At 39.0% G+C, this 26,813-nt stretch overlaps 1 protein-coding gene across 6 annotated transcripts; it reads left to right on the top strand.

Annotated features, from left to right (window-relative positions):
• Window positions 1-281: 281 nt before the first annotated feature.
• Window positions 282-25,735, top strand: LOC114454895 (cohesin subunit SA-2). Of its 6 annotated transcripts, none has more exons than XM_028435761.1 (32): window positions 282-417; window positions 6,716-6,846; window positions 6,937-7,024; window positions 7,097-7,261; window positions 8,420-8,516; window positions 8,601-8,677; window positions 8,761-8,832; window positions 8,927-9,131; window positions 10,315-10,454; window positions 10,551-10,624; window positions 10,722-10,845; window positions 10,965-11,063; window positions 12,664-12,743; window positions 12,825-12,932; window positions 13,022-13,142; window positions 13,596-13,728; window positions 13,955-14,058; window positions 14,131-14,223; window positions 14,309-14,395; window positions 16,547-16,747; window positions 16,872-16,948; window positions 17,028-17,100; window positions 17,178-17,258; window positions 18,889-18,981; window positions 19,054-19,228; window positions 22,155-22,291; window positions 23,707-23,808; window positions 23,887-24,038; window positions 24,120-24,248; window positions 24,328-24,518; window positions 25,302-25,377; window positions 25,459-25,735. In XM_028435761.1, the coding sequence occupies exons 2-32, from the start codon at window positions 6,767-6,769 to the stop codon at window positions 25,577-25,579; spliced, it is 3,555 nt and encodes a 1,184-aa protein (XP_028291562.1). In that variant the 5' UTR covers window positions 282-417; window positions 6,716-6,766; the 3' UTR covers window positions 25,580-25,735. The 6 variants fall into 6 exon arrangements, with proteins under 6 accessions (XP_028291562.1, XP_028291566.1, XP_028291565.1 ...); XM_028435765.1 differs by having other exon boundaries at window positions 11,004-11,063; XM_028435764.1 differs by having other exon boundaries at window positions 10,557-10,624.
• The last annotated feature ends 1,078 nt before the right edge of the window (window positions 25,736-26,813 follow it).

Here is a 26,813-nt window from a genome sequence, read left to right on the forward strand (position 1 = left end):
AAAATGTCTATTACATAGACGTGAGTTTTAAAGTCACTAAAATTAATCCTAGTCAGCCTAAGGTCATAGAAACTTAGTATTCATTCCAAATAATCCTTTTCCTTTCACCCTGAGGTTAATCGAATTAATCTTTTATACCCTTTCGGCGGATTACCGGCCCGACCTGGCAACATTTGACCGGACGGTATGTCGCAGCCTGTAGGGGCGGGACTTTATTTTTGAGTGACTCCAAAACTATCCAATCAACTCATCCTTAGAAGACACAGTAGCCAACCAGAGAGCGTTCGGCTGTCCTTTAACTTGACTGTGAGAGCTAGAGCACAGAAAGGAGGATGTCAGAAGAAAAATTAAATTTTGTATGACAGATATGAAAGTGCTCATTAATTCAACACCGAAGGATGAATCTGTGTGAATACGGTAAGTCTGAAAAGTTTAACAGGACCTAAAACTATCTGCGTGTCCAGTTGTGTGGGTTTCATTACCTGTGAGGCATTTAGGGACAGACTTGACTTCAGGAAACTAGCACTCTGCTTTTGTTTCTGACACAAAGAGTCGCAAAATGAATGTTTCCCAGGAGTAAGCGCACACCTCGTGCCAAAGTGTCTTTGAGCAAGCTTACAGAGCATACCAGCTCCCTCCAGTGGAGGGACATATGTCTGCACTGAGTCCCCTCACCCCGGTGACAGATTTAGCGCTAAAGCTTCCTGTGTCTTATGGTTATTCAGAATATGAGCCACTTTCTGGCTGATAGTCATCACTCTGATACATCCCAAAGTTAGTGTTCAGGAGTCAAACAGCTATTCAAGTTATTCCTTTCTTTTTAAACTATGCTATTGGATCAGGGAGGGGTCACATTACCCACAAAGTTGTGAGCAGGAAAATGTCCAAAATGTCATGTTATCGCTAAAATTTTCAGGAAAACATTTTTTAAAAAGTATCTGTTTACGTGAAGTGCCTGCCTGCCTAAATGCATGATTTCAATGAAGCCACTCCTCCCAGTCATTTAAATACTCATATGCCACGAGACATAGGCCGTGGAGGTGGTGTAGCAGCTATTTATCATTCCTCTCTCCTAATCTATCCTAAACCAAAGGCCAGTTACACTTCCTTTGAAAGCCTGGTTCTAAATTTATCTCATATCGAATCAAAAACCTGCCAGCCAGTCTTATTTGCGATAATTTACCGTCCTCCAGGCCCTTATTCTGAATTTCTATCAGAATTCTCTGAGTTTATATCAAACTTAGTCCTCAGTTCTGATAAAATACTGATAGTAGGAGATTTTAATATCCATGTGGACAAAGATAGTGATAGCCTGAGCTCAGCCTTTATGTCCCTAATAGACTCAGTTGGCTTTTTTCAAACTATTAATGAAGCTACTCATCGTTTAAATCATACTCTTGATCTTGTTCTAACATATGGCCTTGATATTAATGAACTAAAAGTCTACCCTGAAAATCTTCTGCAATCAGATCACTTTTTAATATCTTTTAACATTATCCTAGAGGATCTCGCACTGTGCAATAAAATAGTTACAAGTAGAAATCTATCCAACAGTGCTGTGGCTAAATTTAAAGAGGCCATTCCTGCTGCCTTAAACTCAGTGCACCATCCAATAAATAACTATGATATTAATTATAACCCCTCTCAACTGGATCTGCTTGTCGATAGCTCTGCTAGTCTACTAAAATCCACCTTGGACTCAATTGCCCCATTGAGGGAAAAAACTATTAAACGTCAGAGGAAAGCTCCGTGGTTTAGCTCTGAAACTCACACACTCAAACAAACAACCCGTAAATTAGAGAGAATGTGGCGCTCCAATAAAACAGAGGAGTCACGAATACTTTGGCAAGAAAGCCATAGTAAATACATGACAGCCTTACGACATAGTCGATCTACATACTACTCCTCACTAATTGAAGAAAATAAAAATAATCCGAGGTACCTTTTCAGCACTGTAGCCAGGCTAACACAAAGTCAGAGCTCTATTGAGCCCATGATTCCTCTAGCCCTCAGCTGTGAGGACTTTATGACATTTTTTAACGATAAAATTCACAAGATTAGAGATAAAATTAGCCACTCCCTGCCTTCACCTGGGCCTGCTGTACCATTAAATGTAAATAGGCCTAACCTAAACTGTTTCACACATATAGGACTTCAGGAACTTAACTCTATTATTTCATCCTCCAAACCATCGACCTGCCTTTCAGATCCGATCCCAACTAAGCTGTTTAAAGAAGTTGTTCCCCTAGTCTGCCCATCTTTGTTGGAGACAATAAATATATCCCTATCAATAGGCTACGTGCCACAGTCCTTTAAAGTAGCTGTAATCAAACCCCTTCTCAAAAAACCTACTCTTGATTCCAGCACTTTAGCAAACTACAGGCCTATATCTAATCTTCCTTTTATTTCAAAGATTCTTGAGAAAGTTGTGGCAGCTCAGCTCTGTGAATTTCTTCAAAACAACAGCCTGTTCGAGGACTTCCAGTCAGGTTTTAGAGCTCAACACAGCACAGAGACTGCTTTAGTTAAAGTAACTAATGATCTACTCTGGGCTTCAGATGAAGGACGACTCTCAGTGCTGGTTTTATTAGATCTTAGTGCAGCTTTTGACACTATAGATCACTATATTCTACTAGAGAGATTAGAGAAATTACTTGGAATCACAGGGACTGCCCTAAACTGGTTTAAGTCCTACCTATCTGATAGGTACCAGTTTGTACACGTGAATAATAAGTCTTCTGTGTACACTAAAGTAAGCTACGGGGTTCCTCAGGGCTCTGTGCTAGGTCCAATCCTCTTCTGTATCTATATGATCCCCCTTGGTAATGTTATGAGAAAATACTCTGTTAACTTTCACTGCTATGCTGATGATACCCAACTGTATGTATCAATGAAGTCAGGTGAGACAAATCAGCTATCTAAACTTGAGGCCTGTCTAAAGGACATTAGGGCCTGGATGGACCAAAATTTTCTTCTTCTCAACTCAGACAAGACTGAGGTCATTGTACTGGGCCCGCGACACCTTAGAGAAACCTATGCTAGCCTAACTGCCCTAGATGGCATTACTCTGGCACAAAGCACAACTGTTAGAAACCTTGGGGTTCTATTTGATCAGGATTTATCCTTCAACTCTCACATAAAACAAACTTCAAGAACTGCCTTCTTTCATCTCCGTAACATTGCTAAAATCAGATCTATCCTGTCTCAGGGCGACGCCGAAAAACTAGTCCATGCTTTTGTTACCTCTAGACTGGATTATTGTAATTCTCTTTTAGCAGGCTGCCCGAGCAAGTCGCTTAAGACACTTCAGCTGGTTCAAAATGCTGCAGCACGTGTACTGACTAAAACTAGGAGAAGAGATCACATTACTCCTGTATTAGCCTCTCTGCATTGGCTTCCCATAAAATATAGAATAGAATTCAAGATTCTTCTTCTCACTTATAAAGCCCTAAATGGACAGGCACCAGTCTATCTCAAGGAGCTTGTAGTGCCATACAATCCCCCCAGAACACTACGCTCTCAAAATGCTGGACTACTCGTTGTTCCATTCATCTCTAAAAGTAGTATAGGAGGAAGAGCTTTCAGTTATCAGGCCCCACTTCTCTGGAACCATCTACCAACCACGGTTCGGGGGGCAGACACCCTCTCTACCTTTAAGGTTAGGCTCAAAACATTCCTCTTTGATAAAGCTTTTAGTTAGGAACCAGCTCATAGCTCATAATTAAGATGCAATAGGCATAGACTGCCGGGGGGGGGGGGGGGGTCTGGCATGCTCGGTTGGAGAGAGGTTGGAGAGGGCGTTAAGAGAGAGGTCATTTAGGTTAGAGAGGGACCGGAGAGGGTCCCATTCCTCTTTCAAACACTCCCTCTATGTCTGCTTACTCCCTTGTGTGTTTGCTCCTGTACTCCTTCTGGCTTTTGTCTTGCAGGTCCGTGGGATCCTCAGTGTGGAGTTACAGAGACTCAGCGGCTCTGTCTCCACCCTTTTCTCTGCACACACCCAACACAGCATAACGTGGATGGCTGTTCATCATAGGAATGGGATCCACACAAGGTTCCTGCTGCTTAACAGAAGGTTTTCCTTGCCGCCATGATGAATTCATGTTGGGTGTGGGATACATATGTATGTGTATATACGTATATATGCATATGTGTGTATCCATAAAATGAAGAGTCCGTCCTTAAGACTGCTCTACTGTAAAGTGCCTTGAGATACCATTGGTTATGATTTGGCGCTATACAAATAAAGATTGATTGATTGATTGATCATACTGCCTTAGCTGATTTGTTGTGTGTAATTTTTTTCAATCCGACTCTGAGAGACATGCACAAAAATTCCATTGTACCTGTTCTTTTTAAAGCCACACCCCTTTGTGAACTAAAGAGATGGCGCATATAAGTTATTTTAAATGATTCCTCAGGCCAATAAACAGCGCTTGACGGTATCAATGCTCAGAGCGGGGCTGCCCTCTCGAAATACTGCCCATGTAAGTTTGGAGAGACGGACCACTGGCCAGCTCATGTGACCGGGGAACAGTGTGTGTCTGTGTGGGTGTGTGTGTAGAAGCGCTGACAGAGGAGAGAGACAGAGGTCTGATCACTTCTTTTTCTTCTTCTCCGGCCGTATGTTTACAGCACTTACCATAGACAGCTTCGCTTTTACAGTTTAAATGACCAACTTACGGAGTTACTAAAGGGTGAGTTTGCTCAGAATGTAGGCTTATTCAAGAAGTTAACGGCTTTAATTTTGCCCCAATAAATTGAGGAAGTGTAGTAAAACCCTCCGCTGCAGCCAGAAGACAGGAGAGTTAAAAAGCTTAAATTTTTCAACTTTGAGCGACGAGGTCACGCCTGACCGAGTCGCTCAAATCACGCAAGTCACATTGCTTGAGGGGGGATACCTTGAGGTTGCGTCATTTACATTGAGTTGAATGTAATCTAGTCGCTTCAGTCACTTCAGTTGCGTTCGGTGTGAACGCACCTTAAGGCATTTCACACAAGCGACAGATTCCTACTTACATAAAATTAACTTTACTTTTCTTTAATAGTGAGTTAATGATCTCTCTTCAACCAACAGGTCAATTACTGTCTGCATACACAGTCAAAAAACAAGGGAGGCTGGCCCGACTGACGGTTTGTTGATTTTTGCGACAGTGCTGCGGTGCTTGTGGCCACTAGGGGCGCTTGATGTGAAAGTTACAGATCTAGCGCCCCTAGTGGCCAAGAATTATACAGTGCCACTTTAAAGGGGACATATGATGCTAAATCCACTTTTTTAGCCCTTAAATGCATTTTGTTGTATATTTAGAGTGTTTAGAAGTACAGAAAAAATCAAATTAGTCTCTTCAGATAGATATTTTTATATTCTGTTTTGGTCATATTTTTCAATCTGTTTCGATTTTTCTATTCTCTATTACGTTTTTTGAACTATTACGTCACAGTATTTGGAGCGGAACTGCCAAATTAGGACATCGACGCTTTTATTTTGTAGTCCATGCTCAAGGATGCCAAAATTACGAGAGGACAAGTCAAAATGTTCAGTTGCTCGATGTAGTAACCCACACGCTTCATTACACCGTCTCTCAGCATCAGAACCTTTTCGAAGTGCCTGGTTGAGTTTTGTTTTTCACGGAAATGTACCCACATCTGTAGGTAAGGTCATTTTTGTGTGCGCGAAGCACTTCAAGGATGACTGCTTCAGCAACCTCCGCCAGTATAAAGAAGGATTTGTCGAAAGACTTTGTCTGATCGAGGGGTCAACTCCTTCTATCTTTGGAGATGACGAACAGAGCACTTCGGTAAGCTGTAAATAACGCTAAAAAGTGTGATGATAAGACGTCCCTGTCATTGTTTTGTTAGCATTAGCAGTTGCATCGTCTTCAGACTTCATATGTTTGCGCTGTGTGCTCGTTTCAGATCCTTGATGATATGGCCTACGTGATTTAATTTAAGTCTAATGTGTATTTTCTCCTTATACCAGGGGTTTCAAACTCTTTTTAGTTAAGGACCCAAATACGAGCGGTTTGATCTCCAATGGGCCACAGATTTCAGGGAGGAAAATTTTCATTTCCATGTACCATATAAATGACATGTTCAATTTGTAATTATATGTTCAATATGTAAGACACTGACAATATCCAAGCATGAAATGATGGATATTAGTCGCTGCAGGATTTTCACTTCAAAACATTTGGATTTTGTGACCAATTTTTGTGTGAATTAGGGGGCTTCCGTTGGTGCTTGTGAGAAATAGTCAGAATTTAGCAGAATTAGAGTTTAGAGTTCTTTTTGACGATGTGTGCCTGCAGTCGTGTGAGTAGCAAATTGCTATTCCCTGCAAATAATGTGGAGTTTCATGGAATTTGTGTATTTGAAGGGCTTTACTTTTTCTTCACTCCATCAACATACTGTATGTCAGGGTTTGATGATTACAATCTGTTGGCTGAGTGCGGCTAAGAGCACTCATGAACAGCTATAAACAGAACTGTTAATTATGTTTTAACTTAAGTAAAATGTGGGCTGTGTTTGATCTCCCTAACTCGGATATAAGCCACAAGAACGTCTGCCTAAGGGTCTCCAACGTGTATGTACTTGAAAGAAACTTGTTTTCAGATTGGTAATAGACAAATCTCAGCCGAAATCCACTCTATGATTCACATGGTGCTCCCTGCTTGTCCGGTTTTTCCAGTGAACAAGCTTTGTTCTTTGTATGCAGACCGTCTGAAACGTCTCGTCACTGCAAACATGAATTACTCAAAGTCTACAAATGCACAGATGCAAACCTGTGCAGAGATCTGAGGAGGACATGATACCTGAGCCCACAGCCTCCAAGACATCAGTGCAGACGTAAAAAAAAATAAATCTCTAACGAGAAATACGGTAAATCATTTTATTAAAGTCTTGAAGGTTCATGTGATCAAAGCTTGTGTCTCCCAGTAGTGACCCCAATCCAGAGCCAACCTCATCCAGAGCTGTCAATCATTCTGAGGAGGAATCTGGGAACGAGAATCAACGAAAAAGTGTTGTAAGTAATACTTGTTTCCCTTCAGTAGAAAAGTAGAATACAAATATTAAAGTCAGACTGGTCAAATTTTAGAGACGAAGGAAAAAAGCTCACAAAGTTTCAGAGGATGTCAAGAGCAAACGTGCAGAGAGCAGCAGGGGCCGCTGTGGACGAGCAGGAGGAAGGCAAGGCAACCGGGAACAGGCAGAAGCCGTCACTCTGTTCGAGGTGATAACCATGGGCAGGAACGCCATAAAGGTAGAATAGAGCTCACCTCATTAACTATTACAAAATAATTATTGATTTACTTCTGCCATTTTAACCTGTTTTTGCAAACTTATTGCAACACTTTAAAATTGAGTAGTTTGTCTTTGGTAAGGTATACACAGATAATAACAAAACTAACTAAAGTATGTTTGTGACTAACATTTTTTTCGTCATAGTTCGAAATAGTATATGAGACTTTTTTCACTTATTTTTGGTGAAAAAGTTCATTCAAAAAACAAATAATCTTTTCAGTAAAGGTACTTCCAAAAACATGAATTTCCATGCATGCACACTGAATCAGCTAAAATAGTGACTATTAAACCTTTGCAATATCTGATCGTCTAACTAAATCAAAGATAGTGGGTATACCTTAACATACAGTATATATTCATTGCAATTACTGATATTTAATAAAAAAGAATAAAAAAACAAGAGCACCGAGAGAGCGCAAACCTCCGCCTTTTGCCAAATATTCTCTTTGCCAGATATTGGCAGTTAACTGAATCATTGATTCTGATCATGGTACTATGATCATTCACACTTTAAAGGTTTGGAACAATGCTGTTGTATGATCAAACAGAAAGTGCAATGAAACTTATGAATAAAGCGTGTAATGCGCAAAGTCACCAGCAGGAGGTGTTGTCAAACCAGCTCAGAGAGCTGAACACATTGATTTATCGATTTTTAAAACTGATCCAGAATCAGCATATTATTCTGGATCATCCCCAAAATCAAATCGCTTGTTGTTTTTTTTTTTTACATCATTTTAGATGTATACTAAAAGAAATCATAAAAATCCATCTGTTAATTTTTGAGTTAGTCTGTTCACAGCCAAACAAATCAATAAAATAAAGCAGGCAAAAACATAACCTCCTGAGTGGAGGTAAACTCATTTCTAGGCAGAATAAATCCTGGACATGTCGTAGCTCCAACAGGTAAAGTACGGCATTGAGTTTTACGTTCATTTGAGAGCTAAACAGTTAGTGTTGCACATATTGAAAGTGCCCTGAACTCATAATTTATTAAAGTCAGGGATTGACCTCGCTATTGGTTGGCTTTTATGTGAATGGATTGGATATCAATCCATTCACAGTAAATATTTAGTTGTGCTAAACTGAACTATTGTTATGATCTTACATTCATTCCCAGACTGTGATCGATGACTGGATTGAGGCGTACGTAGAAGACAGAGACTCCTCCCTCCTTGACCTCATCAGCTTTTTTATCCAGTGTTCAGGGTGCAAAGGTAAGCTTTTATGTGTGAGTTCACTATACCTGTCGCACATTCAGAAAACAGAGATCGGATTTGTGTGTGTGTGTTTTTTTATAGGTGTGGTCACAGCTGAGGTGTGTCAGAGCAGAGAGGACAGAGATGTGCTGAGTAAGATGGTTGAGGAGCTGGACGAGGTCGGAGAGTTTCAGTCGGTTTCATGTTGTCACCTTTAAGATGTACAGTATGTTTTTGAATTATGGGTTCGGGTGTGTTTCAGGGTTCTGGGGTACAGTACAAGAGGTTTCTGGCTTTTCCATGGATCCTCACAGTCACATGGCCCATGGATTCAGTCAGTACCAGTCCTGTTTTTTTGTTGTCTGAAATTAAGCTGCTTCGGCAAAAATCAGAGTAAAGAGAATCTGTTGTTCCACTTTCTGTTGCAGGACACTGCAGAGTATCCCCTGGTTCAAGCCGGACCGTATGGCCGCTGGTTTCACTCTGAGTTCTGTGACTTTTTGTCGATACTTGTGGCTCAGTGCCAGCACAACATCATCTTTGACAGCTACCTAATGAACACCATCATCGTGCTGCTCTCAGAGCTGTCCAACTCATTCATCCGAGCGTTCAGACACACCTGCACGCTCGCAGGTCAGGGTTAACAACACAAACACACATTCAGACTTGAGCTGGGCAATATATCGAGATTCAAGATATGCATGTGTTTGATTCGGGCCTATGTGTGTGAGAAGTATGTCCGTAAAATAACAGAGTGTGAAAAAAAACCCAGAATTTCCCCCTGGGATTAATGAAGTATTTCAAATATTGATATATACTGTTTAATTTTGTACTAATTTTAGAATTCGCTGCTTTCACTGCTCTTCAAAACAGCCTGAAAAGCACAATTAGATGGATTACTGAGTGTGTCCAAACTCAGACCTTCCCCTATATAAACCACACTACAAAACTCACTCACACGTGCTGTCCCTTAGAGGAGAAAAAGCCAAAAGTGTGCAGCCGTTTGTTAATAAATGTGCCCAGGGCTGGGGTCAATTACATTTTTCAGTTACAATTACGTTTTCAATTATCCATGTTTAAGTGCAATTCAATTATAATTACAGTGACAAGCATTTTTTTTCCCAATTACAGTTAAATCACAAACATTTTTTATCTTCTTAAAGTTAGTTACAATTACATTCTCAATTACTAAAGTTCAATTACAATTCATCACAGTTACTGAGCCTGAAATGAATTACCTTATAAAAGTTCAACTTCCTCTTGTGCTAGCTTTCTGTTAGCATCTCTTATGAGAACGGGTCGTAAGTCAGCTGTAAAATACACTAAAAACAAATATCTATCAAAATGTTTCTTTCCTATCTATTGGTTACTTTGTTAGGCTTCCTAATCAATGAAAATACAGATTTTGATATTGTTGGTGTGAACATCTGAGCCTTTTTTGCATCATTAATTATTATTATTATTATTTTTTAAATGATTAGATGTGGGAGAGCTTGATTTCATTATGGTTATGACAGCAACCAATTTTTAAAATTACAATTATAATTACGCCATAATTGTAATTACCTATCAATTATGCGATAACATTTATAATTGACCCCAATCTTGAATGTGCCTGTGTGGCATTTTGCATTGGCAAATTTAACCCAGAATAGTTCTTCTGGTTTATTTAAATCAAAAATATTGTGATTTATATTGTATATAGCCATTTTGAAAAAAAATAATGAGATATAGAGTTTTGGTCCACATTGCCCAGCACTAATACAGACACGTACTTGTGTTACATACGTTCATCTGTGTGTTTTTATCCAAGCAGCTGTGAAGCTGCTCAGTTCCCTCATAGGCGTCTCTCTCGGCCTCAGCGTGGCGATTGAAAACAGACAGAAATTATCTAAGGTACAAAAGACGAAGACAGTGAGACAGAAGAGTGTACAACAGCTGGAAAGGCTGGTGGACGTAAGAGTAATTTAACACCTGTGCATGAGGATTTTATCTTTACTTTGTTGGAATACACGTGGTGACTTGTTGGTGTTTCTGCTGATTTCCTTTAAGCTGCAGGAAAAGCGAGCGGAGGTGGAGAGCATGATGAATGTCATCATCAAAGCCGTTTTTCTCAAGAGATATCGGTACACCTCTAAAAAAAGACTTTTTCTGGTTATCATCCATGAACATGACTTTGTTTTTCACATTTAGTTTGAAGTTTGTGTGTGTTTTTTTTTACAGGGATGTGCTTCCAGAAATCCGCTCTATCTGTATGGAGGAGTTGGGTTTATGGATGAAGCTCTACAGCTCTTTATTTCTCAATGATTCTTACCTCAAGTACATAGGCTGGATGATGTCTGACAAGGTAAACACCATCCTATAAGTAAGGGAAACCCTCACGATGATGTGATTAGTTTAAATTCAGAATGTTAATCCTCCTTATTTGTAAAGTCAAAGTGAACAATTCTTTATGTTACCTTTCAGGTACCAGATGTGCGTCTCAAGTGTGTCTTTGGTCTTCAGGTCCTGTACAAAGATCCCCTTCTGCTGCCTAAAATGGATCTGTTCACCAGCCGCTTTAAGGTAATTCAGTCTGAATGGTAAAATGAACTGCTGTGTGAAAAAGAAAGTCACTGGATTTTGCAAGATATAAGCAAAATAAAAGGACTGTGATTAGAGTATGAATCAATGCATTCTGATCCATATTTTCACAGCATTTCTTGGTTTCTCAAAGTAACCACTGACGCATTTCCATTCAGACACAGGAGACAAATTGACCTTTTATTTTAACCTTTTGTTAAAGCAGCGGAGGATATCTGTAAACTGTTCTGTTAGAAGTGCATGGGAAAGCCATATTAGCAGCATCCTTGCTGTAACATATACAATACAATAAAAAAAGACACTGAATAAACACACAGATTATAGATTATATACAGTGTATTGTATACTATAAACTAAATCAGCAGCTCATCCATAGTGCTTTGTAAATATCTGTTAACATTCATTCTTCAGTATTTCATCTTATTTACTATTAAAATGAATTATTATTAAAAATGTATGAATGATGATGCGTATATTATTACACACACACAAGAAAAAGTTTATTTCACTTTAACCAGCACATTAATGCTTGAAAGTATTTTTTACAAAAGTAAGAGTCTACATGCGTCTGACAGAGTCACAAACAGGTATGAATCAAAACACTGATTTCATTTGTCATTTAAGCCCTACGTGCCACCAAGTTCTTTCATCACCCAGTTGAGTGTCAGTTTTAAAGCTTTAAAAGGTGCTGGATCAGATTTGGCAGCGAAGGTTTCGGGATCCATGTCAGACTGGAGTAACAAGACCTGGGTGTGTGTTTAGGAAGGTTTAAGCTGAGGTTTGGGTTGACGTGCGTCGAGGCTGGAAATTTAATAAAAGGCCTTGATTATGGGCGGGGCTCCTTGAGCAGTTACGAAACACCCAGTTTATATTATAAAACCTCCAAAAACAATCTATGCTATGCTAACTAGCTACTCAATACTCACTATACCTCTCTATAGTTATCTTAATCACATGTACTAATTTTTATTGGAGGGGCGGGGCCAACTATGGTGGTCCATGCCGTAAGAAACCACCAAAACGTCACAAACCACTATTCTCAGCCAATAAAAGTGAAATTCGATTGTAATGTTATTATTATTCACTTTATTTGACATGGATATCAAAATGACATTACTGTAGTCACCCAGATGTGTTGTTTTGAGTGTGTTAGCACGTGATCTGAATTACAACATCTGTCCACAGGAGACTTTTAAAAAGATTAAAAGTAACAGAAATAATAAGAAAGTGAAGTGTAAATAATAATAATAGCTGTGTTTCAACCCATAGAAGGCAGTCACTCTTATATTTTAACAATAAAATACAGCAAATTGAAATACTTTGACTAAAATGTTGGACAAGAATTTATCAACAACAGTACCTCATACACAAATTAACTTATTTTGAACCGAAAAAAAGTGGTTTTGGGGTTTAGTATATGTTATCAAAACAGCATTGGTTCTGGATACGAAGCTGATGAAAGTAGGAAAACAGGAAGGGGGGAAAACAGGATCGCAATTAGTGTATCTGCTGTTTATTTTTTCAAATCTTTTGAGTTTTACAGACTCAGACTTGTGCATAACGCTTCCTCTTTGGTTTCCAGGAGAGATTGATCTCAATGACCCTGGATAAAGACAATGATGTGGCTTTGCAGACTATGAAACTACTGGTGCTCATATCCAAGTGAGCTTGTGTATTGGTAATTGGCTATTTTTTCTTGTTTTTGTGCTTTTTTTGTGTAAAATGTCTTCCATTCCTCTGCAGAATGTCTGAGGACCTGCTTGCTCCTGAAGACTACAAGCAGCTCCTGCAGTTTGTTTACTCCTCACAGCGTCCGTTGGCTGCCTCGGCAGGGGAGCTGCTCTACTCTCGGTAAAACCACCTTCTTTCCTTTGAAACCATCAGGTATGATTGCTGTGTACAGGCGTGTGTTTACAATGGGTATTTATCTTCTTTGTCAGGCTTCAGAGTGCCGTTGCTCAAGGTTCTGATGCTCAGCAAGACACGAATGAAGAGGAAAGGCATCGACTGCAGTCGTTTGCCAAGCTGAAGGCTTTATTGCACTTCTTCCAGGAGTCTGAGGTCTGGTTACTTTGTTGTAAAATTAGAGCTGCCTTTAAATAAATCACAGAGCCCAAATGCAATATATGTAACATGATCAAAGTAAAGAGTTCCCTAGTTACACATCAATTAAATCAAAATCATCTTCCTAGAACAAACCTGTTGGTGAATATGTGACTATACTGGAGTTAAATAATGTCATTTCCAGAAAAGCAGCAACAATATCCAACATTTACTGAAGCGCAATGACGTGGACACCTGTAGTAGTTTTTCTGATGTAAAACTGCTTCATGTTGATAATTCAAATGTCATCGGTGGGAATCAAACCACAGACGTGCACTTGCTGGGATAAAGTAGGACCAGGCTGATGTGCTTGGCCAACAGCTGTAAATGTTGTGATGTTTTGAAGCTTTTTTGACCTGCTGTGTGGTAATAAATGAATAAATGGTCTGACATTTGTCTCTGTGCCTTCAGCTGCATCAGCACGTGGTGTTCTTGGTGGACAGTTTGTGGGACTGTGGTGCATCTCTGCTGAAGGACTGGCCTACTCTCACATCGGCTCTGCTGCTCGACTCGTCTTCAAACACTTCAAAAGAAATTAATCATGGTTAAGCTATGATTCAACTGAATCCAATTATTATTGTTTAGATTTTTACTGAGCTTTACTGTTTTGTAAAAATGATTTCTTCTTCTGTTCTTCTTATTATATGAGATTTGGTTAAGCGTTGCATTTTTCTTTTCCCAGTTAGCACATTTTAAAACATCTTTTTTCTGCATTTTGGCCTAAATTGGTGCTGGTACTGTGGTAATTGTCTTTTTGTGTGTTTTTCTAGGTTTTACAGAGGCAGAGCAGGCTTTGCTTGTAGAAATCCTGGTAGCATCAGTGCGTCAGGCTGCTGAGGGCCCGGTGCTGGCAGGAAGAACCGGAGCCAAGAGGGTCAGAAGGAGATTTTTGAAAATTATAGATCCATATTCTCCTTATTTGAGTTGAAATGTGTTTGTGTTTCAGGTGATGAGTGCCAAAGAGAAAAAAATGCAGAATGAAGACTGTTTAAAGCTCACCAGTCATCTCCACTTGGTGCTTCCCACACTACTGTCAAAGGTTTTTATTCCAGTAGATACTCTGCACCTACAGATTACAGGTGTAGAATTATTTAATGTTTTAATCTTGGGTTTTGTTTATACAGTTTTCTGGCTGCTCTGACGTCGTTGCCTCCTTGATGAGGATTCCTCAGTACTTCTCACCAGAGTGTCCAGAGGCCGAAAATTCTCAGGTTCGCCGGCGTGCATCACAACTGAAATTGTTAATTTAAACAACATGGGTGATTTAAGATCTGTAGAGATACTGCATATGACTGTATATTTATATTAGCTCATCCCAATTAGGGGTCGACCGATATGGGATTTTCAAAAGCCGATGCAGATATCAATTTAAAAAAAATATTCAGCCGATGGCCGATATCTAAAGCCGATTTTGGAAGCCAATAATTTGAGGCCGATATACTTTTTTTTTTAAAGCACATTGATTATGAAAGACAATTGAAACACTCATATGATATAAATGCAGGGTCCTTTCGTCAGTCAAGCAGTAGCTGCAGCTGCCCACACGGATGCCTGATCAAATATCCTTATCCTATTATATCTTTATCCTATTAAGGATATAATAAGATAAGGATATTTGATCAGGCACTATTATATTGCATCCTTATCCTATTATATCGGCTTTTTATTTGTAAGCCTATTGACTTCTACCACTCCCATGCACATGCTATTATTATTATTATTATTACTTTTTTAGTTGTGATATATTCATACATCCAAATTTATGTTTTTTATATTTTTTCTTTTTTCCTTTAATGGCTCTTCAATGGCCGATCTCAAAAAAAGTCCATATATCGGCCCGATATATCGGCCGGTTGACCTCTTATCCCAATCAGGTCTAAGGTAGTGTAAAGCTCATCCTAGGAGCTACTGAAACCGCACATGAAAGCACCATCCTAAACTGGCCTCAAGCAGCACACCAACACACGTCTTACAAAATCAGGGGCTATTTATTTGCCACACGTAAGATAAGGATCTGTACAAACAGGGTTATGCAGAACCCAAACGGAAATAACATAAGTTTTAGTCAACTGAGCTAAAAAAAAAAGCCTATAATTAAACAAACCACTCGAGCATCTGACACACTGTCAACTGTCTGAAGGACAAATGGACGTGCTGTGTGCTGATTGGAGTGGGGTTAGGATGACCCGCCTCCTGAAACCTCTCTGGCGTCAGCCGACGTCATCTTTAATCCTTATGTAGCATGCCTCCACTGAAGCTCAGCCAATCCAACATGGACCCGTTTCCTTCCCCAGACCAGCGTGCAGTCCGGGCTCGGCTGTTAATTGAGAGACACACAAACAGCGCACAAGAACACAGAAAAATATACGGAACATAAAACAAAACAAAAACATACAACAGCAGTCGTAACAGGGAGCCTGGAACCTACAGTACTGCTGCTGAATTAGGGTTAGGATAAACTCAGAGTATGAGTATAAGTAATGGTCACCAGTCAAACACATAGACTTGCTCATTTATTTATATTGCCAGGGAGAGAAAATGACATAAACTGGCAGCTCTAATTTAGTGCGGCATCAAATAAATGCACAAATTGACTCCAAAAACACTAAAGTCCCACCAAAGTGCTCAAAACTACCGTAAAATAGTCAATTACAACCAAATATTTACATCATGTCTCTAAAAACACATACAAGTCCAACAAAAATGCACAAAAAAACAGGAAGATATACAAAATTACAACCAAACATGTACAAAATGACAACAAAAACACACAAAATAACAGAAATGCAAAAAAATTACAGAAGAATATACAAAATGACAGAAAAACTCACACAAAATGACTTCAAAATCTCACATAAATACACATCATGGCTCCAAAAACACACAAAACATCAGTAATATACAGAAAAGTATTAAAAAACCCCACACACAACACAAAACAAAACACATATAACAACAACACACATGCCTTACAATGACAGTAATATATGCAAAATGACAACAGAAACACACAAACCCTTTGTTCTGTCCTGTATTAATGGTCAGATCAGTCAATATTCTAAATGCTGTAATGGATATTGATAATGGGGCCCTGTAATCAGATTTCTGTGGATCCCGCAGTGATAAAATTTGCCCATCACTGCCGTACTATATGGACTGTGGACCACAGCAAACTCAGCTTCTTGGTAGAATAAAGGGCACCAACATTCCTACACCAAACTTAATGAAAACAACAACAGACTATTTTTTCTTTTTTTTTTTTTACAAAATGTTCCGCATTACATCAAAAAAACCATATTAAATTCTGTTTGTTTTTTTCAACCATACATCTGGGAAAACCCATAGTGTTTCTTCCTCCTCAGGTTATGTCCAGCCTGGTGTCGGCGATGGCAGCTGTTTTAGATCTCCACTCTGACCAAATGCTGCTGGAGGCAGCGTCCCGTTCCTACTTCCATCTGTGTGTGGATGAGACGACCTGGTGCTCCACAGCTCGGCCCGCAAGAGACGCTTTGGTCCAGAACTGGGTGGACAGACTCAAAGCTTTGCTGAAGGATGCATTGCAGGTAAAAGATCTGTTACTTCATTATACATCCATATGTTTGTTTTGTTCGTCATGTTCACACAAGCACAAGTGTAATCACTGAAATCAGCCATGCTTTTACATGGACTCATCTTTTACTTTGACAGGATGGACGGGTTTCATCTAATGAGGAGATACAAAGAGACATTTTAACAACAATGAGGAAACTCCGAGCCTTCCACAAGTACAGTTAAACATTAGCACACTGAACGTACACACTGTCGCACCACTGACGTGCAGCGTTTGTGTCCATGTTGCCACAGCTGCCATAACCTCCTTCAGTGGCGTGTGTTTGACCTGCTGTCTCCTCTTCTGTCAGAGGAGCTGCCGCCCGAGGTAGCGTCTGTAACTGAGCACACGCAGTCTGAGGGGTTTTAATCACACGTTTACTGGGTTTATTCTTCTGTCTGCAGGTGCTGATAGAGTTGTTACAGTGTTTGTGCTACGTCATACTTTGGTCTCTCAACACAAGCGACAAAAACTTGACCTGCAGAGTAAGTTAATCTGTGACCATGTGAACATTTTTAATCTACTATTCATCTCTTCCACTTCACTGTGGGTGATAACAATTCGTGGTGACACTTTACTTGAAGTTTTATACATACAGTAAAGCTGATATTACGCTGTGATAATTATGACATGACAGCTGTCATTAGCATGAATAAGGTGTCATGAAGGCTGTCACATTGGCTGCCGGCCATTTTCAGAGCAGCCAACCCCATATTGCCAGGCGTTTTAGATGATTTTCACTGATCTTTCAAGACCCACAGAATATTGTGTGCTATGACTATGTAAACATAGAAACCACCAAAAGAAAGATTAGATTCTTTTCTTTCATCAGGATTTTTTTTTTTATTTCCACCTATTGTCGTTCTTTAGTTATCAGCAGTATTGGTTTCACCAAAAACAGCTGTTTCTGACCAAAAAACAGAGAAAACATATCAAGCAGGACAGTGACTTTGAAGCTAATATTTTTTGCTTTGGTGACACTCAAACATCTGAACAGTAATTTCCTTCCTGAAAACAGCAAAAACAACACTGAGAAAGTGCTTTTGATGGCAAAATGATCATTTTTACCTGCAACCAGCAGCCATTGTGGTTTGCAGGTTGCCATTGTGTCAACAAGTAAGATCTTTACATGGAAGTTGCACCCGTTCCCACTGAAAAACATAATTGACGTCTATAGACGTCATTGGCAGTCAATGAGTTAAGCGTCGTTGGTTACCCTAACCCTTCCTAACCCTAACCCAAAAAATGCCAACATAGCTCCACAGGTGTCATAACAACACTTGATGATACCTTATTCATGCTAATGACAGGTGTCATGTCATAATAATGACAATAATGACAGCGTAATGTCAGCTTTATGCATAAAACTTCAAATAAAGTGTAACCAAATCTGCTTAAGGTATCCGTAGAATGACAAGAGCCAACTATTTAATCACATCCAACCAAAACTTCTATTACTTCTACAAAAATAAATGTAAAGCCTTTCCATTTCTGGAATGATAAAGATATTTCTTTATAATAACATCAAGTACATACAATATATTTTTACTCGATATTTTTTCTCAAAATGGCAATATGCGATATAAATCTTGATCATTTTATTTTAAATGAAGTCTGACTAGAAAGACAATTCTGGGTTAAATTTGCTGATGCAAAATGCCACACAGGCATATTTATTAACAAACAGTCGCACAATATGTGCCACTTTAAGCTTTTCCTCCTATAAAGGACAGCACGTATGAGTGAGTTCTGTAGTGTGGCTTGTTTAGGGTAAGGTCTGGGTTAGAACTCACTCAGTACTCCATTTAACTGTGCTTTTCATGCTGTTCGGAGAAGTAGCAAAAGCAGCGACTCCTAAAACTAGTATTTTGATACAAAATAAGCTGTAAAAATATATTTATATATCAATATAGGCGATATTGTAATCTTCTATATCGCCAAAATAGAAAACTTGATTTATCCCTGATGCCTTACTGCAGTGTAAAAACTATTTGAATGGTTTGAATGACACAAACAGTTCCTTGTGTCGGTTTTGTTTTTCCTTCTCCAAAAAGATCACACATTAACACCTGTAACATACATCTCACTTCACGCCCGTGTGTGTCTCTGTATCAGGAAGACGCCGTGGATCAGCGACTTCAATTGCGTTTCTTCTGTGAAAAAAGTCACCACTGTCTCTCCCACCGTGAACTCGGCGTGAGGCAACAGGTAAAAAAACCAACACCTGCTGATTATTCTTGCATCATTTCCTTCTTCCTTCATGTGTTTTTCCGTCTGAAGGCGTTTGTGGGAGTCTGTGACGTCCTGACGGCTCATTCCTACCAGCGCCAACTATGGGATTCCTTGCCCTTTTGTCCTCTGATCTACTCACTCAGTCCCAAACTGCAGAGGGCGCTATTGACCTTTACGTGTGAGCACGTCTTTGTTGGTCCAAACAACAACAGCCAGAGCAGGGGTGAGAGAATCCTCAACACATTTATATTCTCACTTTTTGTACGTTTAGTTTATTTGAGGAATTTACATTCATTTTTTAAAATATTTTTTACAAAACACAAGATACATCAGTACATGGTAATGAAAGCTCAAAATGAAAGCCTACCCCATATTCAGTTATCATTACAAACATACAAATAGCAGCATCAACAAGAGAAAAGCCTTTAAATACATGTTGACATCACACAGTAATATCACAATCTACACACATGTATACATACATGATATTGGTGTTCATGATATAGCATTTATTTTAATTCCTTTCTGAAAATTACTAATACCCATCATCATGGATAATCAGCAAGTAATCGATCCCTTTGCATTATTATTGTTATTTTAATTATATTATAATCAAAGCTATAATTTTCAACATAATCATTATTATTATCACTTTTGTTATTGTTTCCATTCTTAATTATTAGTGCTATACAATGCTATAATTTTTATAATATTAATAAACACTATCCCAATCAGTTCTTCTCCTTCTTATTATTATTATCATGATTATTATTATTATTATTATTATTATTATGATGATATATTTTACATTTGTTTCCTTACTAGTTCCTTGTCATTACCATATCCACTGCAGTGTTTGTTCATATATGTAATTGTATATATTTATATTCATATTTTTACATACACACTTGTGTGATGCATTAAAAAGCCAGGGGTTTTAAAGGCCATATTTTTCATTTAGAATCCTATTAACTTAACACATAGTGGAAACCACCATGACCTGAAAAAGCCTCAGTCAGAGGAAACATGAACCTTCGAGGCCTCGAATAAAACCCACCTTTTCCCCCTTAGAAGCAGTTTTTTATTTCAACAACTTTGAATCTGTAGTGTTTTTCACCCCGTCCCAGTCTTGTCTAAAAAGGAAGTTTTCCACCACACAGGTGATGTGAATGTTGCTGAGTAAATGAAGGCTATTTAAAGCCTACCTTTTAGAAACAGGACGAGGCATTGAATTCATCCGTGGTGGTCTTTTCTCTGTCTCTCTGCGCAGTTTCTCCTTTTTTTCTGTTCCTTTGATGAGAGTCTTGAGCATATAGTGAACGTGTGTGAGTTCCTCTATCCATCCTACTTAACTAATAAACCCACTTGCTGTTTCAGGTGGTCTTTGTGGACCTGCTTGTCTCAAAACTTTGCAGACCTTTGTACGAATGTCCCAGACTTTTCACGAATAAATCCTTCCAGTTTTAATGAAGCACAGTGTAATCTAACCTTACAGGGTCTTAAACGCTCACTTAAATGAAACCATGTGAGAGTTTTGGAGTGAGCTTTCTTTTTTCTTTTTCTTTTTTTTGAGCTGCTCAACAAATCATGATCATCAGGAACATAACATGGGGGTTATGTTCCAGTTACAGCACAGATAAACTATGCTAGAACATGCAGGAACTTTTGGTTACTCTTTTTATCTTGTGGTAATATTTAAGTGTTCGATGTTTTAAAAAAAAAATCTTTTTTTTTTTTTTGCAAAATCGTTCCATTACAACTGGTACAGCATCACACTTAAAGTCTCTTTTGTTTATGGACAAACATACAGCCACATTCCCCTTTCCCATCCCTTTAAACTGTGAACTGGTTAAAAAACAATAATAAATCTCAAAAATAAATTCCCAAATAATGCAAAAACAAATGAATATATAAATGCACACCCACGCAAAAAACAAACAAACAAACAAACCAAAAATACCCCACAGTGAGTGTAAATTAAATTTTTTTCAACTTAAGCAGGGTCAAAACATCATTATGCCAAACTTTAAAGGTACCGGTAGTCGAGAGGATTTCCAAAGGAGGATGATTCTTGTTCATTGGTTTGTATTTTTGTAGTGATGAAAAACACTTTGAAGAACGATTTAACTGCTCTATTAACTTATTTTTTCCCCACATCTTTTCTGGTCCTCCCAATGTACACGAGGCTATTCGTGGGTTTTGCTCAGTAGATGGCGCTCTCACTCTACTGCAGCTCCCACTGAATCACTGCTCCCCTGTAAAGCAGATAATAAATGTCCAGCCACACATTCGGGCTAATATGTTTCTGCAGAGCTGCCTGCTGATTGTAAACATGCTCTGATTTCACACCTGACCTTATAAATGACCCCTAATTTACAAAGTGAGACCTGGTTAATCTCCCCCGACTGGATCAGTGACGACTAATTTGTAGAAAAGGATTAAAAAGGGTGTTGCTGCTGCTCGTCAGCTGATGACGATGAAGAAAAAAAGGTCTGACATGTTAGAGGTGGAGAGAGAATGGGATTTCTTAAAGTACATTTGTGCAGGTAAACATATGAATTCATTTAAAGCTCAACAGAAACAAAAAAACCCCAAGTTTTATTGGCTTTACAATTGACTCTCACAGACATATTGCATTGAAACATGCAGCGGTCCGGAGAAGTCAATAACGGCCCTGGTGGGAATCCTTTAAATGTTCAACCAAATATGATACAGAATTATTGGTTTTTGAACATGTAATAAAAGGCTATTGTTTTATTGGGTTTGCCTGGTAACGATTTGGTTACACAGACAGTGTTTTCTATTAGCTGCTTGGATCTGAGATCACTTGGAGGGCAGGAGTTAAATCATAAAATCAGGGCAATTTCTTTCCGTGAGAAAATTCCATCAGCTCTGGCTCACCTCCGCGCCTATTTTATTAGACTTGTGAGAAATTGAAGCCACATGGTGTCACAACCATAACTCCAGTTATCTTTGATTTCCACCTGCTAAAGCCATCGTCCCACCTCGGACTGAAACACGACATCCTGTCCCAGCTTTCTTCTTCTCTGTAATGTGTTATTTGTGGTGATTAATCACTGCCCTGTGCTACTTTTTTTTTTTAAACAAATTTTTCCATCTACCTCCAACGCTCCAACTGGCTTCGTCAGTCGATCAGATCGCTGAAGAGCAGCGGCTGGAGGATCTTCACAGGAGGAGAAACCTGCTGGCAGCTTACTGCAAGCTGATTGTGCACGGTGTGTTGGAGATGAGCATGGCCGCCGAGGTGTTCACGCAGTACGTGAAGGTGAGCGGGTAAAGAGATGTACGCACTTTCACAAACTCCTGCTGTAGTGTATGATCAGAGGACAAAAGCCAGAGCCAACAAAGACTCTCAGGAAGAGGTTTAATGGCTGTCTGTCAATCACTTTTCTGTTATTGAGTCTGCTTTTATGATCTATCTATTGATCTTCCTTCCATACAAGTTTTCTGGAGCCAAATTTTAGCCCACACAAGGCAAACAGTTTATGTTATGAGTGAGTCACTGTTCCATCACAATGGCATCTGAATATTTACTCAAGCTGGGTTTATACGCACTGCCTCCAAACTCATCTGGAAAGATTGAAAACGGGATATCAAACTCATCCTGGCCCTGGGGCCAAATATGAAGTAGTTTGATCTCAAGTGGGCCAGATTTTAGGTTGTAAAAAAGTGCAATATAAACATTTTTATATCCAAGTTTGCACTTCCACACTCTTAATTACTAAACTTCACTACCATTGCTTGTGTAATTCGGGGCATTTTCGTGGAATTGTTGGTTAGAAGGTGTAAGAACTGAGAAGACTAAAGCGTTCTTTCTACAATTGCGATTAGATTCTGATCAAAAATGACTCCAGTTGTGTGATAAAAGTACGAAATTCAGTTTTTTTTTAAATTCTGAATTTAAAGGGACTGCGATATACAGTATACATCAGAATTATTTGGTCATTTACACAATAGTTATTGTTTTCTCTCTCATTTTTACTTTCTCCTGCGGGCCGATTTGAATGGTCTATAGCAGTGGTTCTCAACCTTTTCAGCCCGCGATCCCCAAAATAAAGGTGCCAGACACCCCCACCGTACCTGAACACAGACATGAACATTGAAATACAGTCATGTGAAGACAGGGCCATCTATAAAGGGGAGAGCTTTTGGGGGCCCATCTATAAAGTCAGCAAAATGATGGTCCATTGATTTATGAATCTGTGATAACCACATTTATTTATTGATCTTAATAATATCTACTGTTATCCAGGAAGTTTATTATAATTTGCACCTTAGTATATAGTCATATTAAAGATGAAAATCTTTGTTTAAATCAGAAATGGGTTAAAACTGAACAAAAATAGATGGAGGAAAAGGTGGCAAAACAAGGTAATTTAAAAAGTAGGAATAATTAGTTAAAACGTGCAAATAATGGGCATGACAAATCGTGACTGTGGTTAAATTGACAAAAATTAGCATGAAATATGGTGAAAAGAGGTTAAAAGTGACAATAATGGGTCAACATATGCAACATTAGGTGGAAAAGTGATGGAAAGGGTTTAAAAGTGCCGGAAATGTTTTGACAGTGGAAAAACTGAAATTGAATGGAGAAGTGGCAGGTCGTGAGTTTGACACGTGATCTTTACTTACTTACTCACTGTGGATGTCTGACTGTTAGTCCTCTCCTTCTGTCCTCAGTATTACAACGACTTTGGAGACATCATCAAGGAGACCTTGTATCGGACCAGGCAGATGGATAAGATGGAGAGCGCCCGCACACTGGTGCTATGTTTGCAGCAGGTTCTCCTCACCCTGATAGAATGAGCTGAACCACAGGCAGCTGACAGAAACTGACAGCATCTCCTTTGCATCCCTCAGCTGTTTGTTCAACTAAAGCACAAGCAGGAGAGAAGCAGCAGGCCTCAGGAAGCAGTGCAGACCTTCACCAGCATCAAGGAGCTCGCCCGCCGATACGCCCTCACATTCAGCGACCTCGTCAAGTTTCGCGAGTGTGTCGTGTTGATCCACAGGTCGGTTCTGGATCCTTCTTGTCCCACAGGGTTTTGGTTTGGTAGATTCTGCTCCTGACATCTCTGCGTTGATGTTTACAGGAGTGGAATAGAGTTTGTGTTCCAGGACTTCAGTCAAACTGCGGACATGACAGCACCGCCGTACGTCTCCTACCTGACCATTCTCAGCGAGTTCTCCAGTAAACTACTGAAACCTGACAAGAAGACGATGTAAGTGCTGCATCCTCCTCATACACATGGAAACTAAAACCTTCTCCACTTTTCTTTCTGAGTCTCTCAGTTTGTGCAGGTTCTCCTACCTACAGAGACTCACTGCCAATCACATCACTGACATGAGGGAGGAGTGCTGGCAGCCACTTGCATACTATCGTTCATCCTTATTGGCTGCAGCTGAAGAGGAGGACGCTGCATCCAATGGGAGCTCAGACAGGAAGGGCTGCTCCACCAATCGGGTGCCTTTCACTCGACAGAAACCGGAAGGTAAGACATAAAGGAGCTTGAAAAACTCAAGGCCAGGGGGCCAAATCCAGCCCTTTCGAGCATGAAATTCGTAGAAATTACAGAAAACATTAATTATTGTAATTCAGTTGTAGATATCTCCGCCCTTCCGCCAGCTAATGTGCCAGTGGTTTTTTTTTCCTAATTTTTTGTGTTTTCTTTGTTGTTGTTTTGTGTGTTTTTGTCAGAATTATATATTTTTTTTCTTTTATGCTTTCGTTGTTTTTTAATGTGTTTTTGCTTTCATATTTTGTGTTTATTTTCTCTCATTTGATGTGTTTTTGTTTGTTGATTTGTGTGTTTTTGTCATTTGTTTTTGTTAACTTAGTATATTTTTCTTCATTTTTTGCATTTTTGCTGTTTTCGTGTGTTTCTCTTGACATTTTTTGTGTTTTTGTTGCTTGTTTTTGGGCAAAACTTAGCATATTCTCCTCTCATTTTGTGTCATTTTGTTGTCAACTGTCAGTGCACAGTTTTCCCACGCTTTTATCACATGATGGCAGTCATTTTAAATCGCATATTTTTAAAAAAAAAAAATTTCTGTCTGAAATTATTTTATTAAAATTATTCCACAATTTTTGGTCACAAACTCAAGGAAATTTAAAGATTGGATATTGTCTGTAACTTTTAGTGTATTTACAGGGCAGACAAACAAAATGTTGAAATTGCTTGTTTTCCCGCCTAAAATTTGCGGCCCTCATGAGATCAAACTGCTCCGTATTTGGCCCCTGAACTAAAATGACTTTGACACCCCTGCTCTATAAGGACACAGAGCTCCATGTCTGCAAAGCCGCCTTGAATCCAAAGTTGGTAAAGTTCCCAGACGAAGCACAAGTCCGAGGTGAGCATCAGGAGGTCATTCTTACTAAATCATTTCTAAATATTCACAATAAGTGACCTGATATCTCTCCTCACCCCTCAGCGTTGACAATGCCTTCGCTGTCCCTTTGGAGCCTCCGTCAAAGAGACGCAGCACTGAGGGTTCGGAGCTCTGCACCAACAACGATGAGTCTGAAGACGCCAATGTAGACATAGAATTTTAAGACGACCTGGGTAAACACAGACTTTTAGAGATGTTCCTTCTTTGCACCTTATAATCAGCATCTTTCTCGTGTAGGTCAACAGGTTTTATAGAGTTTCAGACGTACAGTATGACATATCGGTGCAGGGTAACCGTGGAAATATTCTGTGGGTTTATTGCAAATGACAAAGGCAACTAAAAATTATGATTTATTAATGGATACAGGGAACTTGGACCTGTCGGATACTTCCTAAATCTTGCACAATATTACTGTTATTTTTGTAGTTAGATAAAGTGTGTTGAGTGTTCCATTCAGGTTCTTTTTTTATTTATTTTTTTTTTACAAATACTTTGGTTTTATGAGCCTTTGTTAAACAAGCAGGGAGTTGTGCTGAATGATCACAGTGCTGTTACCATTTAGGCCCCTCCCCATCATGGTGTAGGAATCAAATGTATTAAAAATAGGAATTATCTCTGTTATTTCTGGGGCACTACAACTCTGAATCCAATGAAAAGAATCACAAAAACTTTTTCCTGCTTTTAGCTGAATACATATTATTATTATTATTAAACTGTTTGCCGGCAACACATTACTTTTTTTTTTTTTTTATCTCAGAGCTCAATTCAAAATTATGTAAATTCAGGAAACTAACCAATCTTGGAAAATAGCTGGCAGCTAATCAACAATGGTGGTGAGTAGTGATGCACGATATTAGATTTTTGGTCGATATCGCAATAATTTCAACTTATTTGACCGATATCCGATTCCTAATTTTAAGGCCGATGTCGGCTGATGCCGTTAATGGGCCGATAATATTGTGCATCACTAATGGCGTGTTTTCCAGAAAGAGTGAACTTATTCATGTTTATCTGATGATGTTTAATGAGGAAAGAATGTGGTTGTATCACATACTTAGAAATAGTGACATGATACAGGTGAATTTTAAAAGTCAGGAAAAACATGGGTAAATCATGTGTATAATTTTCAAGAAAACCCCACATTATCAGCAGAATAGTTAAACTAACTGGCAGTCTTTACTGGCAGTGGAAACCTTGTTCCTACAGTGTCACAAAGTTGTATTATTACATATACAACGTATATTTAAGGAATAATGTTTCAACCATGCTTTTATGATCATGGTTTTAATGAAGGAACACTGCCACGCACTCACCAGTTCATCCAGTTTCATTACAAATTCTCCACTTTTCTCAAAGTAAGTGCCATTTTTTTTTTTTTTTTACTTAAAAGCAACTCT

Source organism: Gouania willdenowi, chromosome 21 (assembly GCF_900634775.1).
Source record: "Gouania willdenowi chromosome 21, fGouWil2.1, whole genome shotgun sequence".
Lineage (NCBI taxonomy): Eukaryota > Metazoa > Chordata > Actinopteri > Blenniiformes > Gobiesocidae > Gouania > Gouania willdenowi.